This window comes from Mustelus asterias, chromosome 11, assembly GCF_964213995.1.
Source record: "Mustelus asterias chromosome 11, sMusAst1.hap1.1, whole genome shotgun sequence".
In the NCBI taxonomy this organism is placed as follows: Eukaryota; Metazoa; Chordata; class Chondrichthyes; order Carcharhiniformes; family Triakidae; genus Mustelus; species Mustelus asterias.
Genome location: NC_135811.1, coordinates 76,917,651 through 76,932,883, shown reverse-complemented (window position 1 = coordinate 76,932,883; position 15,233 = coordinate 76,917,651). Strand labels below are relative to the sequence as shown.

The window sequence follows — 15,233 nt, the reverse complement described above, 5'->3', positions numbered from 1 at the left end:
GGGTGGACGATGTTGTAAGATCGATGTACCCTCCATTGGATCCCAAACTCCTGGATGCCAGGTCTGCAGCCATTTCTATTGATTCTAAAATGATAGCATTGTATAATCATAGACTGAAACACGGGTGGCATACATCTCAATCTAGGGCATGTTGAATGGGAGGAATAACTGCACTTGGATAGACACACGTGTGATGGGCTGCAAGGAGAAATTCAACTATTCGGGTAGCACCATGGCACAGTGGTTAGCACTGCTGTCTCACAGCGCCAGGGACCAGGGTTCAATTCTAGCCTTGGGTCACTGTGTGTGTGGAGTTTGCACGTTCTCCCCGTGTCTGCATGGGTTTCCTCCGGGTGCTCCAGTTTCCTCCTGCACTCCAAAGATGTGCACGTTAGGTGGATTGGCCGTGCTAAATTCCCAAGTGTCCCAAGATGTGTAAGTTAGATAGATTAGCCATGGGAAATGTGTGCAGTTACGGGGACAGGCAGGGGAGAGGGCCTGGGTAAGATACTCTATCAGAGTCAGTGCAAACCCAATGGGCCGAATGGCCTCCTTCTGCACTGTAGGGATCCAATGATTCCATTTGGTTGTTGCGCTTGCTGAAGAACAAAATGCTCTTGGGCATATGGCTACAACACAGAAGGAGGCCATTCAGCCCATCCAGTTTATTCTGGTTCTCTCCCCACTCTTTTCCTGTAACCCACAACTCTTTTATCTTCAGGTGCTCATCCAATTCGCTGATGAAAGCCAGAATTAAATGTGTATCCACTGGCCTCTCAGCCAGTGCACTGCAGGTCCTAAGATCAGGGGAGGAGGTTGTGTGGTAGTGATGTCAGAGGATGTGGAGACATGGGTTCAAATCCCACAATGGCAGCTGGTGGAATTTAAATTCCATGGTGGTGCCTGGCAATGCAAGGTGGTCACTGATGCCCATCTGAACAGGCGCTGAAATCCAATCACTCTGCTACGCCCAGCATGCCAGTACCCTGTGTGGATGTGCCAATGTAGTTACTACGCGCATAACCATCTGGCTGCTTCTGGGAATCAATTGCCTTTACTTGTTTAACTTTGTCTTTACTGTGTTAATGTTAACCATTTCTTGTAGTTAATTTTTAAGTTTATTTATTAGTGTCACAAGTAGGCTTACATTAACACTGTAATGAAGTTACTGTGAAAATCCCCTAGTCACTCTGGCACCTGTTTGGGTACATTGAGGGAGAATTTTAGCACAGCCAGTGCACCGAGCCAGCACGTCTTTCAGACCATGGGAGGAAACCGGAGCACCTGGAGGAAACCCATGCAGACACGGGGAGAATGTGCAGACTCCGCACAGACAGTGTCCCGGGCCGGGAATTGAACCCGGGTCCCTGGCGCTATGAAGCTACAGTGTTAACCACTGCACCGCTGTGCTACACTCCCTAAGCTGCATTTCAATGCAGCCATGGCCCTTTGTCACGTTATTTAACCTTAGATGGGTTTCACCCTTCCTGGAGGCAGCTATGAGCTATATGGAAATAAGCTCAGTGAATCAGTCGCAGCTCCCTGTCAACTATCCAAATGTTGATGACAAATTTATAAACTGAATGAATTAATTCAGTTACAGAGATAGCAACAGGAGATTGCTGGAAAAAAACTGAGCAGGTCTGGCAGCTCTGAGGAAGATTCACACAGACTTGAGGCGAGGAAGGGATTTTCCGACCACACACTCCTCAAGACCAGAAGTTCCCATCCCAGGTTAACGGACCTTTACATCGTCCACCGAATTTTCTGTCCCGCTCACTATGAATCACGTGGTGGGAGAGATGGGAAAATTCCACCCGTTAACTCTGTTTCTCTCCCCACAGATGCTGAACAGACCTGTTTATTCCTGTTTTTATTTTGGATTTCCAGCATCCATGATGTTTTGCTTTAACTTCAGCAGTTACAGAGATGGCCCATCAAAAATAAAGAAAACAAACAAAGCCATTAAGATGTACCAAGCTGCCTAGAATACAGCTCTGATGATTTGACCAGCACCGCCCGTGCTCCTGGCTGCTGCCAACTCTCTCACTCAGATTGATATCAAACAGTATAACTGCGAATGCACAACATTGGCAGAAAATGCAGCCTTTCAATTCAATTGATAAATCTGGAATTTAAAATTGTTCTCAGTAATAGTGGCCGTGAAGCTATAGTCATAAAACCCATCTGGTTTATTAATGTCCTTTAGGGAAGGAAATCTGCCGTCCTTACCTGGTCTGGCCTACGTGTGACTCCAGAGCCACAACAATGTGATTCACTCTCCAATGTCCTCTGAAGTGGCCTAGCAAGCCACTCAGTTGCTTCAAACTGCTACAAAGTCCATAAAAAGGAATGAACCCAGACCGATCACCTGGCATCGACCCAGGAATCGGAAACAGCAATGGCAAACCCAGCCATGTCGACCCTGCAGTAAAGTCCTCCTTATTAACACCTGGGGGCTCGTGCCAGAATTGGCGGAGCTGTATGACAGACTAGTCAAGCAACAGCCTGTTATTCATGGAATTATACGCTATAGACAATGCCCCAGTTACCACGATCACCATCACTGGGTATGTCCTGTTCCACTAGCAGCACATATCCACCCCCTCGTCAAGGTGGCAGCTCAGTGGTATACAGTCCGGAGGGAGATTTCCTGGGAATTCTCAACATTGGCGCTGGACCCCATGAAACCTCAAGTCAGAGATGGGCAAGGAAGCCTGCTGATTTATTTTTCTTCATGGGATGTGGGCGTCACAGGCTGGGCAGCATTTAGTGCCCATTCCTGAGGACATTTTAAGAGTCAACCACATTGCTGTGGCTCTGGAGTCATATGTAGGTCAGACCAGATAGGAATGACAGATTTACTTCACTAAAGGACATTGGTGAACCCAGGTGGGTTTTTACGACAATCGACAATGGTTTCACGGTCATCATTAAACTTTTAATTCCAGATTTTATTGAAACCAAATTTCAACACTTGCTCTGGTGGGATTCGAAACTGGATCCCCAGAGCATCACCCTGGGTCTCAGGATTACTAATCCAGTGACAACACCACGAGCCACTGCCTCCTCACTGTGACCCCATACTGACCCCCCTCAGCTGATAAATCAATACGCCTGCATTTTGAAAACCAGTTGGAGGAAGCACTGAGGGTGTCAGGAACAAAGGACGGACACTGGCTGGGGACTTCAAAGTCCATCACCGTGAATGGCTTGGTAGCACCACGACTGACCAAACTGTACCTTAAAAAACACAGCTGCTCGGTCGCTAGCAGGTTTACCAGGTCGGCTTGCACCCATCTTCAACCAAATATTATGGGTGGATAATCCATCCTGGCCTCCTCTTGAGGTCTCCCGCATCACAGGTGCCAGTATTCAGCCAATTCAATTCACTTGGTATCAAGATATGTCTAAAGGCATTGGATACTCAAAGGCTATGGACCTTAACAACAGCCCAGCAATAGTACTGAAGACTTGTTCTCCAACACTTGCCGTACCCTGAGCCAAGCTATTCTAGGACAGCTGTAACACTGGCATCTATCCGGCAATGTGGGAAATTGCCCAGGTATGTCCTGTCAATAGAAAATTGAGGACAAATCCAATCCAGCCAATTACCACTCCATTAATCCGTTCTCAATCAATCATCAGTGAAGTGATGGAAAGAGCCGTCAACACTGCTATAAAGCAGCACTTATTCAGCAATAACTTGCTCACTGACACCCAGTTTGGGTTCTGCCAGGGCCACTCAGCCCCTGACTTCATTACAGCCTTGGTTCAAACATTGACAAAAGAGGTGAATTCCAGAGGTGGGGTGCGAGTGACAGCCCTGGACATCAATGCAGAATTTGACCGAATGTGTGGCATCAAGGAACCCCAGGAAAACTGGAGTCAATGGAAATCAGGGGGAAAACTATACACAGGTTCGGCTAATATCCCCAGAAAGGACGATGATTGGGGTTGTTGGAGGTCAATCGTCTCAGTCCTGGGACATCATTGCAGGAATCCCTCAGGATAGTGTCCTCAGCCCAGCCAGGTTTAACTGCTTCATCAGCGATCTTCACTCCATCATAAGGTCAGGAGTGGGCATGTTCACGGATTATTTCACAATGTTTCTCGACTTCTCTGAAGCAGTCTATGTCCAGCAAGATCTGGACAACATCCTTGGGCGGCACAGTAGCACAGTGGTTAGCACTGCTGCTTCACAGCTCCAGGGACCTGGGTTCAATTCCTGGTTTGGGTCACTGTCTATGTGGAGTTTGCACATTCTCCTCGTGTCTCCGTGGGTTTCCTCCGGGTGCTCTGGTTTCCTCCCACAGTCCAAAGTTGTGTGGGTTAGGTTGATTGGCCATGCTAAAAATTGCCCCTTAGTGTCCTGAGATGTGTAGGTTATAGGGATTAGTGGGTAAATATGTAGGGATATGGGGGTAGGGCCTGGGTGGGATTGTGGTCGGTGCAGGCTCGATGGGCCCAATGGCCTCTTTCTGCACTGTAGAGTTTCTACGATTCTATGATCCAAGCTTGGCCTAATAAGGGACAAATTACATTCATACCACACAGGAGCCAGGCAATGAGAGAACCTAACCACCTCGCCTCAACATTCAATGGTGTTACCATTGCAGAATACACCATTTTCAACATCCTCGGGGGTACCATTGAGCAGAAACTGAACTGGACTAGCCATATAAATGTTGTGGTAGCAATAGCAGGACAGAGGAATGGAATTCTGAGATGAATTCCTCAACTCCTGTCTCTCCAAAGCATTTCCACCATCTACAAGGCACAAGTCAGGAGTGTGATGGAATATGCTCCTCTTGGCTGGATGGGTGCAGCTCCAACAACACTCGAGAAACTCGACTCCATCCAGGATAAAGCAGCTCGCCTGATTGGCACTTCATCCACCATCTTCAACATCCACTCCCTCCACCACTGACGCACAGTAGCAGCAGTGTGTACCATCTACAAGATGCACTGCTGCAACTCACCAAGGCTCCTTCAACAGCACATTCCAAGCCTGCGACCTCTTCCACCTTGAAGCACAAGGGCAGCAGGTGGATGGGAACACCACCACCTGCAAGTTCCCCTTTAAGTCACTCACCCCCCTGACTTGTTGTCAGTCCTTCATTGTCACTGGATCAAAATCCTGGAATTTCCTTCCTAATGACACTGTGGGTGTACCATGACCTCTGGCTCACCCTCCCCCCTCAGAGCAACTCTGCAGCTACTGAGTGACAGGGATCGGGGAGACCACATACCATCCTGGAATCATGTCTGCAGCCAATGAAACACCTGTTCCTCTAACTATAGAACTATAGAATCCCCAACGTTTTTCCTACTTTTCCCATTTCTCTTAGCATCGACAGCACCATTCCCACCCTGCACAACTGAGCTGCATGAAGACAGAGTGGGACAGGGGCAGGGGTTACTTAAAAAGAATATATAGCATAGAATAGGAGTCAGTGTGGCACTGTCACAGAGGTGGGCATGTGCCAGCATGAAGGCAGGGTTGGTGCAGTTGGGGCACACAAACAACAAACAATGTGCATTTATATGGCACCTTCAACATCATGAAACATGTCTCAGGAGCATAATCAAACCCAGCATAAAACCACATAGGCAGCTATTAGAAGCGATGACCAAAAGCTTGATCAAACTGATAGGTAGCACAATGGTTAGTGCTGCTGCCTCATAGCACCAGGGATCCGGGTTCGATTCCCAGCTTGGGTCTGTGTGGAGTCTGCACGTTCTCCCCGTGTCTGCGTGGATTTCCTCTGGGTGCTCTGATTTCCTCCCACAGTTTGAAAGGCGTGCTGGTTAGATGCATTGGCCATGCTAAATTCTCCCTCAGTGTACCCGAACAGTCACCGGAATGTGGCGACTGGGGGATTTTCACAGTAACTTCATTGCAGTGTTAATGTAAGCCTACTTGTAGCACTAATAAATAAATAAACTTAAAAACTTAACTTAGGTTTTAGGAAGTGGTGAGGTTTGGAGACAGTATGGTTTATGGAGGAAATTCCAGACTTTAGGGGGCGGGATTCTCCAGCCGCCCTCGCCCCAAAACCGGAGAATCCTGCCTGAGGTCAATGGACTTTTCCATGGTCCGTCCCCGCCTGCTATGAATTCCGTGGGAGAATTCCCCCCTAGGACTTGAAGCAATTGAAGGCCAAAGATGTGTAGGTTAGGTGGATTGGCCATGCTAAATCACCCCTTAGTGTCCCAAGATGTGTAGGTTAGGGGGGACTAGCGGGATAAATGCATGGGGTGGTGGCAGTAGGGCGAGGGTTGGGCCAGGTGGGTCTGTTGGAGAGTCGGTGCAGACTTCGAGGGCCAAATAGCCTCCTTCTGCACTGTAGGAACTCTGTGGTTCTATAAGACGTGTCTGCCAATGATGAAACATTTAGGCCCTAGAAATGAAAGCACACAGAGATCTTGGAGAGATTGAAGGGGGAAGGAGGGTACAGAGGTAGGTAGACATAAGGATCATGGAACTATTTAAAAAGAGGGATGAAAATTTAACAATTGAAGGGATCGTTATGTCACAGAGCCAGGACTGATGCTGATTTTTCTTGTTACTTGTGGGTGGGATGAACACTGTTAGAAAGGCCCTATTAGTTACCCTTGAGAAGGTGCTGCCTTCTTGAACCACAGCACTCCATGTGGTATAGGCACACCCACAGTGCTATTAGGGGAGGAGTTCTAGGATTTTGACCCAGTGACAGTGAAGGAATGGCAATTTAGTTCCACATCATAGGGACTGGTTGACAACAAATTTCTTTGGATTAAGACAATTCCATTGGTTGGAGACAGTGATATATTTACATAAACTGCTTTAGTGCGAAACACATTCTAGCGAATCTGTCATGACTGGGTAGGAACAGCAATGATAATCAGAAAATCTGAAGACTATTTGTACAAGAAATCTAACAAATAAAATCCCTCTCTTCCACAAAATTAAAGGATTTTTTTCATTGGGCAGGAACTAATTAATTACTCCTGTCTGAAATTGCCACTGTTTGTCGTGAAGATCTGATTGTGTAAGGTAATCGAGAGCAAGTATTTGGCAATGAACCATAAACATGCCGCAGGTTAAAGTTCAGACAGTAGTAAATAATCTGCAATACTTAAGGATGACCTATGTAATCAAGGTTCAAAGGTCGGACGGTGTTAAAGCTTCAGGGGAGAATTTATAGGCGTGAACCAAATAGCCCACAAGAATGTAGGGCCTAATGCTGCTATCATAAAGCATCTCCACATCACCGCCCGGCATCTCCACATCATCATAAAGCAGGACAGCTACAGAGGGTGTTAGGAATGCGAGTGTGCTGTCATTTACTGTCCACGACTTCCTGAGCTCCTGTGTTGAATTAACAAATCCAGTTGGTGTCTTGCCAGCCTTAAAGGGAGGGAGGGAGGGAGAATCAATGATATAGCTCCTCTGGGCTTATTTTGCATGTCTCCTGACGCACCTCAGTAGCACGGTCCTTTATGTGTGCCTCGCTTGTGTTCCAGTTCCTCACAGAGACCCTGGAAAAGTTTCCCCAGCTCGTATTTTTCCTTCCAGGAGCAAAAAGGAACAACAGAACCAAACTGAAAAATAAATGACCTGTTACCCTGAACACTGATTCCACCACTGTGTCAAATGAAAATGAATTAAAGTTTAAGATGCCCCGTGGCACTGTTTCAAGAAGGTCCCTGAGGGTTGCGGGAAAGGGAATATGGAATTTCGATATCTGGGGCGGGACTTTAAGATCTTGCCCCGAGCGAGGCCAATGAAGACTTCCGTTTTGCGAGCCTCACCCGCCCCGGAATTGGGGAAGGCGAGGCGGTAAAATTCCAACCCTTGTGTCCCGGTTCCTCAGGATGCTGGAAATCAGACTCATAACTCAGTGAGGGATGCAGGTCCGCACTTTTACTTCTTAATGGAGACCAGAAGCTCAATTTTTACCCGCTCTCGTCACTGGATTTGCAGCAAACGCTGAAGAGATTCTTTTCCTAATGTGAATACACCTTTAAACAGTTAGAAATTCATGATTCCCAAATTCAGTTTGCAACAAACCTTTTCTTACAATTAACTAGTCAGCATCGGAAACTAGAATTGTGCAATTCTGCTCTAGCAATGACTCATAGAATCCCTACAGTGCAGAAGGAGGCCATTTGGCCCATCGAGCCAGCACCGACAACTATCCCACCCAGGCCCAATCCCTGTAGCCTCACACATTTACTCTGCTAGTCCTTTTGACACTAAGGGGAAATTTTAGCATGGCCAATCAACCTAACCAGCATGTCTTTCGGACTGTGGGAGGAAACTGGAGCACCCGGAGGAAACCCACGCAGATACGGGGAGAATGTGCAAACTCCACACAGACAGTGACCCAAGCTGGAATTGAACCTGGGTCCCTGGCGCTCTGAGGCAGCAGTGCTAACCACCATGCTGCCCAGGCACTTTATAAATGCTGTGAATATAATACAGGCGAATAATTACAGTGAATATGACATCATTCATCTGTGACAATAAAGGAACAAAATCTGAGTCAGAAAGGAGACTGAGAGCATTGCTGGAATTTTACCGGTATGCCCGCTCCGAGGCTCGCAGAATGGCATTCTCCTTTGGCCAAGGGCGGGATCCTACGAGCCTCGGGAGGGCGAGACGATAAAACTCCGGCACATGTGTTCCAGAGTGAAAAGTCTTGGGTTTGTGAAAGTTGAGGATGGCTCCTTTGGGTCAGTTAATGAGAGCAGTAAGCGCTGGAATAATGGAGACCAGGTTCCTCTTCAATCTTTTCTAAATTGATTGATCTTAACTCTTGGACAACAGGCAACGATTAACCTCAGAAAACTTGGTCAGGAAGAGAAAAATTTGAAAGGTATTCTAATCCTGCCTCCTATCCAAAACTCTTGGGCTTCACTGCCGAGGTGAACCAGTAAGATCGGGTGAGTGGCGAAAAATCAGGCTCACACCTAGTATCTCGCCTCTCGCCATGTTACAGGCCCCGCTCTGCCAGTGAAATCAGTTTCCCAGCCATAAAGGCTGCAAAGCTGATTTCAATATTCAGCAGGTAATTTACATGTAATTAGTGAGTCCCGGATGCAATCATCCAGGCTCACTTGTCCTTACCCGCTCCCTGGTGAAGGTCCTCGCCAGCAAAGATCCAGTATAGTTCCTACCAACAGGGACCTGACATAATGGCCTCACCAGTGGGACCGGAGACCATTGATACCCTCCCAAATGTTTGGGGCCATGGCTGGGCAGTGCCCCTTGGATGTAGGGGGATCAGTTGAGGCAGTGATCGGGGTGAAGGGGGGGAGTGAGGCGATGTCCATGGTCAGGTTGGGGGAGAGTGACAGATCTCCTAGTGCACTGTGTACACTAGGAGATAAGGGTGCCTGCGCAATGGCGCCTCTAGAACTCAGCAGCCGGCTTCCCAGCACGAATAGGCTCCTCTCACTCCCTGTACTGGCAAGAATCATATTTGGCCTGGTTTTTTTTAAGTGCCATATGATTGAATCTGGGAGCGCGCCCAAATGATGGGTGCAATTCTCAATCATTTTCACACTCGTTCGGCACTCAGAATGTTTTTGGTAAGGTCGCCCCCTGGTCTGAGCGGTGAGAACAAGCTCTGCAATTAGCCTTCCCATGCTCGGATAGTTTCCCAATGGGACATTCACACTCGTATATGAGAAAAGGACACTTGGACAATGTGAACCTTCTCAGGGAATTGCTGTCTTCAAGAAAACACTTTCAAAGTCTTTCTACACGAGGAGAATGTTAAAAAGCGACATAATGGACTATGTGGCCTAATCAAAGGGAAAAATATAGGCACGGTCCTTAATTTTGAGAAAACGATCTTTAAATTTAGGAACCACATGGATAATGAGCTTCTCCCAAAGGCCCAACACACACTAAGGAGGCTTCATACATTCCCCTCTGCTACTCAGAGATACCATTAATGGAAACGCCAGCTTTGGACTGGATATTGAGCAGAAGCCCATAGAATGTATAATCAGTGCAGCCTTTGTTTTCATTCATGTTTTACTGACGGATTTGCTTTCCAATGAGTGACAATACTTTTCCATTTCTTGCAGAACCACTGCCCTTCTGCTCTCTGTCAGCCATCTTGTATTGGTCACCAGGAATGCATGCCACATGACCGGGAGCCTCGATTGGATTGACCAGTCCCTCTCCTCAGCTGAGGAGCACATGTTGGTGCTGAGGGAGGCGGCTCTGGCGAGTGAAGCCGAGAGGAACCTCATGGGGTGTGAGAACTTCTGTCAGGAACAGTCTTCAATCTAGGCCCTGGGGCCTGACTGGTGATGGAACAGGGGAGGGCCTGGACTTTCCCAATTTGTACAGCCCAGTTCTAACATAAACCTTTTCTGTCTGCAGTAGAGCACAGTGTAATCAATCCGTGAAGTGTGTACCTTAAAATTAATTGAACACTGAGCTTCACTGTTCAAATGGTTTTTGAACATAAAAGGTCAGATATTAATGTCAATCATAGTCCCAAAATCTACATGATTGCTCATCTAATGTTTACAGTAAACACTTTGACAATAGCGTGGTCGCAGGCCAAACATTCATGTGCCCCTGTCTGCTGCTTTGTTTAAACTTTATCAGCTCTATCGTCGCAGGACATTTCGATGGCCGTGCTTCCCTCAGGTTTGATCTTTCTTTAGATTGTAGCACCTGAAAGTTTGAGTCGTAAACCTAAAGAAAAGATAAATGAAGAGAAAGCGGACAATGAGTATGACTGAAGTTTGTTCTCACCTGCCAGAAAAAGGGTTGATTTTAAATAGAATTAATTATGAATTATTTGATTTTCTCTGCCACAGCGGAAATAGAGTTGATGTAGAATTGAGTTAATACAGCAGACATCTCCGGGATTGCTTCAGTCAGCGAAGGTCTTTAGTGATATTGGAACTGTTTGTAAACGTGATTATTACTGATTTGTCTATTGAAAGCTATTTGTGTCGAGATCATGCCATAGGATTTGATATGATTTGATTTATTATTGTCACATGTATTAGTATACAGTGAAAAATATTGTTTCTTGTGCAGTATACAGACAAAGCATATTGTATATTGAGAAGGAAAGGAGAGAGTGCAGAATGTAGTGTCACAGTCACAACTAGGGTGTAGAGAAAGATCAACTTAATGCGACGTAGGTCCATTCAAAGGTCTGATGGCAGCAGGGAAGAAGCTGTTCTTGAGTCGGTTGGTAAGTGACCTCAGACTTTTGTATCTTTTTCCCAACAGAAGAAGATGGAACACAGTACGTCCAGGGTGCATGGGGTCTTTAATTATGCTGGCTGCTTTTCCGAGGCAGCGGGAAGTGTAAACAGTGTCAATGGGTGGAGGCTGGTTTGAGTGATGGACCGGGCTTCATTCACGCCCTTTGTAGTTTCTTGCGGGTTTAGATAGAGCAGGAGCCATACCAAGCTGTGATACAACCAGAAAGAATGCTTTCTATGGTGCATCTGTAAAAGTTGGTGAGAGTCGTAACACTCATGCCAAATTTCCTCAGTCTTCTAAGAAAGTAGAGGCGTTGGTGGGCTTTCTTAACCATAGTGTCGGCATGGAGGGACCAGGACAGATTGAACAGGAGGAACATGGCCCAATGAAGCACCTTTACTAGTTTAGCAAAGGACTTGACCAGTTTATTTTAAACAGACTGGCAACTTTAGGTGCATTGGCCATGCTAAATTCTCCCTCAGTGTACCTGAACAGGCGCTGGAGTGTGGGGATTTTCACAGTAACTTCATTGCAGTGTTAATGTAAGCCTACTTGTGACACTAATAAATAAACTTAAACCAATTGGGTTTTCAGGGTAAATTGCTCAAGACTTACCCGAAAATCAAAGGCATTTCAAATTAGACATGCTTCTTGGGGGAGGTAATGGCCTAGTGGTATGATCACTGGACTATTAATCCAGAAACTCAGCTAATGTTCTGGGGGACCCACGTTCAAATCCCGCCACGGCAGATGGTGGAATTCAGTAAAAAATATCTAGAATTAAGAATCTACTGATGACCATGAAACCATTGTCGATTGTCATAAAAACCTGGTTCACGAATGGCCTTTAGGGAAGGAAATCTGTCGTCCTTACCTGGTCTGGCCTACATGTGACTCCAGAGCCACAGCAATGTGGTTGAATCTCAAGGGCAGCTGGGATGGGCAGTAATGCTGGCCAGCCAGTGACACCCATGTCCCATGAATGAATAAATCTGAGCAAATCTCCCATGTGCATTCCTTAGAACCAGCATTCCGTGCCTGAGCCTCTCATTGTTCAATTAGCCATGAGGCACGGCTATTTATCGAAATGATGGCTCATCCACGATGTAGCCTTGATCGTATCATTGTCAATTTGCAATCAGACCTTTCTTTTTTTGAAGTGCCTGTCGGACCATGAATGTGACCGAGAGCATGCAAAAACATTTTTAAAAATTTGACAAATCGCAGTAACATGGACCACCTCCTGTTGTGTACAAATACTGATCAGGTAGTTTAAGTGATCAGGTTGTCTATTTATGTGAAGCAAGTCCAGTGACGTTTAGATCTGATTGGTGCGCATATTCTAATCATCAAATGCTGATAGATCTCTTGCTACTTTCGACTCTTGTCCCCATTTGTCAAACAGTTTGTTCAGCGTGAAGCTTATGCTTGTTTCCTGATTCTGTGACATCCCTTAGCAATAGAGTGGCTTCTGTTTGTCTAATAAGCTCTTAAAGAAATGGAATCATCCTTGGGCTTCAACATAGAGTAGTTGCTGATTTGTACAGCCCATTTGTATTTTCAATTGATTATTTAAACCACAGCCAGAAACAATAATGTTACCTTGGTGATGTCTAGTTTATGTGTTGTCCCTAAACCCAGGCAATTTGGTTATTGAAACTTCAGCAGCCTAACCCTGTTTATACTGACGTTTCTCATTGGACTTAACATCAAGTTTAACAACTTCAGATTATGAACTCTGTCCTCCTTAGAAGAAAGGAGCAGGAGAAGGCCATACAGAACTTCGAGCCTGCGCTGCCATTCCTCATGTTCATGGCTGATCATCCAACTCAATAGACTAATCCTGCTTTCTTCCCCTAATCTTTGATCCCATTTGCTCCAAGTGCCATATCTAGCCGCCATTTTGAGTTTTTCCAACCTCCCTCCTCCCCCACCGGGCCACTCTGTAATTTGTCCTCATATTTTGCTTTCTACGCCACATTCCTACACCACAAGGACTGCAGCGTGCAAGAAGGCAGCTCGCCACCACCTTCTCGAGGGCAATTAGCGATGGGCAATAATTGCTGGCCTAGCCAGTGATGCTCACATTCCATGAAAAAAAGGTTTTTGGTTCATCGGCCCAACTCTTTCCTTTTTTGGCTCAGAGTAAACCATTGTCTGCTGATGCTGCTGCCTCGAGATGTTGGATTGCATAATATCAAGTTGTTGTTGTTTGAAACAGAGTGGCCATTTCCTGCTGTGTGGGAGGAGAATGTGAATTGGGCTTTAAGTACATTTTACAATGGGCAAGGTCAGCCTCCGGTTTGGGATCGTCCGCTTTCACCGGTCTGAAGACTGCAGCTTTCACGTCAAGAAAATCGCAATTTTGGGGGCGATTCTTCCAGAAGTGCTGAATTGGGGAGAAATCTGGTGTAAATCATAGAATCATAGAATCATAGCATCATAGAAACCCTACAGTGCAGAAGGAGGCCATTCGGCCCATTGAGTCTGCACCGAACACAGTCCTACCCAGGCCCTACCCCCACATATTTACCCGCCCGTGCAGGGCGGCACGGTGGCACAGTGGTTAGCACTGCTGCTTCACAGCTCCAGGGTCCCGGGTTCGATTCCCGGCTCGGGTCAATGTCTGTGTGGAGTTTGCACATCCTCCTCGTGTCTGCGTGGGTTTCCTCCGGGTGCTCCGGTTTCCTCCCACAGTCCAAAGATGTGCGGGTTAGGTTGATTGGCCAGGTTAAAAATTGCCCCTTAGAGTCCTGAGATGCGTAGGTTAGAGGGATTAGCGGGTAAATATGTGGGGGTAGGGCCTGGGTGGGATTGTGGTCGGTGCAGACTCGATGGGCCGAATGGCCTCCTTCTGCACTGTAGGGTTTCTATGATTCTTCTATGATAATCCCTCTAACCTACGCATCTTAGGATTCTAAGGGGCAATTTTTTTAATAACCTGGCCAATCAACCTAACCCGCACATCTTTGGACTGTGGGAGGAAACCGGAGCACCCGGAGGAAACCCACGCAGACACGAGGAGAATGTGCAAACTCCACACAGACAGTGACCCGAGCCGGGAATCGAACTCGGGACCCTGGAGCTGTGAAGCAGCAGTGCTAACCACTGCGCTACCGTGCCGCCCCAAATAATGATTGTTTTCTCAGTTCAACTTCAGACTTGAACCTCCCACATTCTGTGCAATACAGAGGTCACAATTGTGAATCTTATTAAACGCGGGACCTATTCGCGCCGGAGTCTGACAGCTCTGGAACTCTGCGCATGCGCAGTGGCCCCAATCTGTCAGTCTCCCTGATCGCTGGCCAGCCCGGGACCCTCTAGCCCGCCCCCCCCCCCCCCCCCCCGCCCCCCCCACGGCCCGATCGCGGCCCCCACAACAATTCCCGGGCCAGTCCTAACATCCCCCAGCTCCAGAGCACACTGATCTCCTGCCCCCCAAGCAGTGTCAATCCCCCCACCCCGACAGACACCCCCCTGATCGTCCCCCAGGAGGCAGACCACCCCAGCGCCCTGGGAGGTAGACCCCCTTCGCCCCGGCAGACCACCCCCCCCACCAAGTCCACGCCGATGGCTGGCCTCCCTCCAGCCCCGGCCGATCCCAATGCAGAGTGGCAGCGGGACCCCCCACCCCCACTGATTGCCCTCTAGGCCCCGCCCACACTCGGCTCACCCTTTGGCCCTGCCCACAATAGGCCCTGCCCCTGGGTCCCACCCCTCCCTCAGCCCCCCCTCCCAAAGGGCCTGTCCCATTGGCCCCACCCCTATGCCCCCCAAACCACCCTTGCCCCTGCTAGGCCCCACCCCCTTGGCCCTGCCTCCTTGGCACTGCGCAATGCCCGATGGGCAGTGCCAAGGTGCCCCCTGGGCATGGACACTTTGCCCCTTGGGCAGTGCCAGGTGGCATAGACTGGCATTGCCAGGGTGCCCATGCCCGGGGGCAGCCCCCCACTGCCCGACCCCCTGATGGGCCCCGAGTGTCCCCCTTCACTCCGGCGGGGTC

The 15,233-nt window shown here is 47.9% G+C and overlaps 1 protein-coding gene across 3 annotated transcripts in view; it reads left to right on the top strand.

The window, feature by feature from the left end:
• Positions 1-13,634, top strand: part of tmem98 (transmembrane protein 98) — a 61,129-nt gene extending 47,495 nt beyond the window's left edge. For all 3 annotated transcript variants that reach the window (XM_078223805.1, XM_078223804.1, XM_078223807.1), the window contains exons 7-8: positions 2-61; positions 10,084-13,634. In XM_078223805.1, coding sequence (XP_078079931.1) covers positions 2-61; positions 10,084-10,291 — 268 coding nt within the window. In that variant the 3' untranslated portion in view covers positions 10,292-13,634. The remainder of the gene's footprint in view (position 1; positions 62-10,083) is intronic.
• The last annotated feature ends 1,599 nt before the right edge of the window (positions 13,635-15,233 follow it).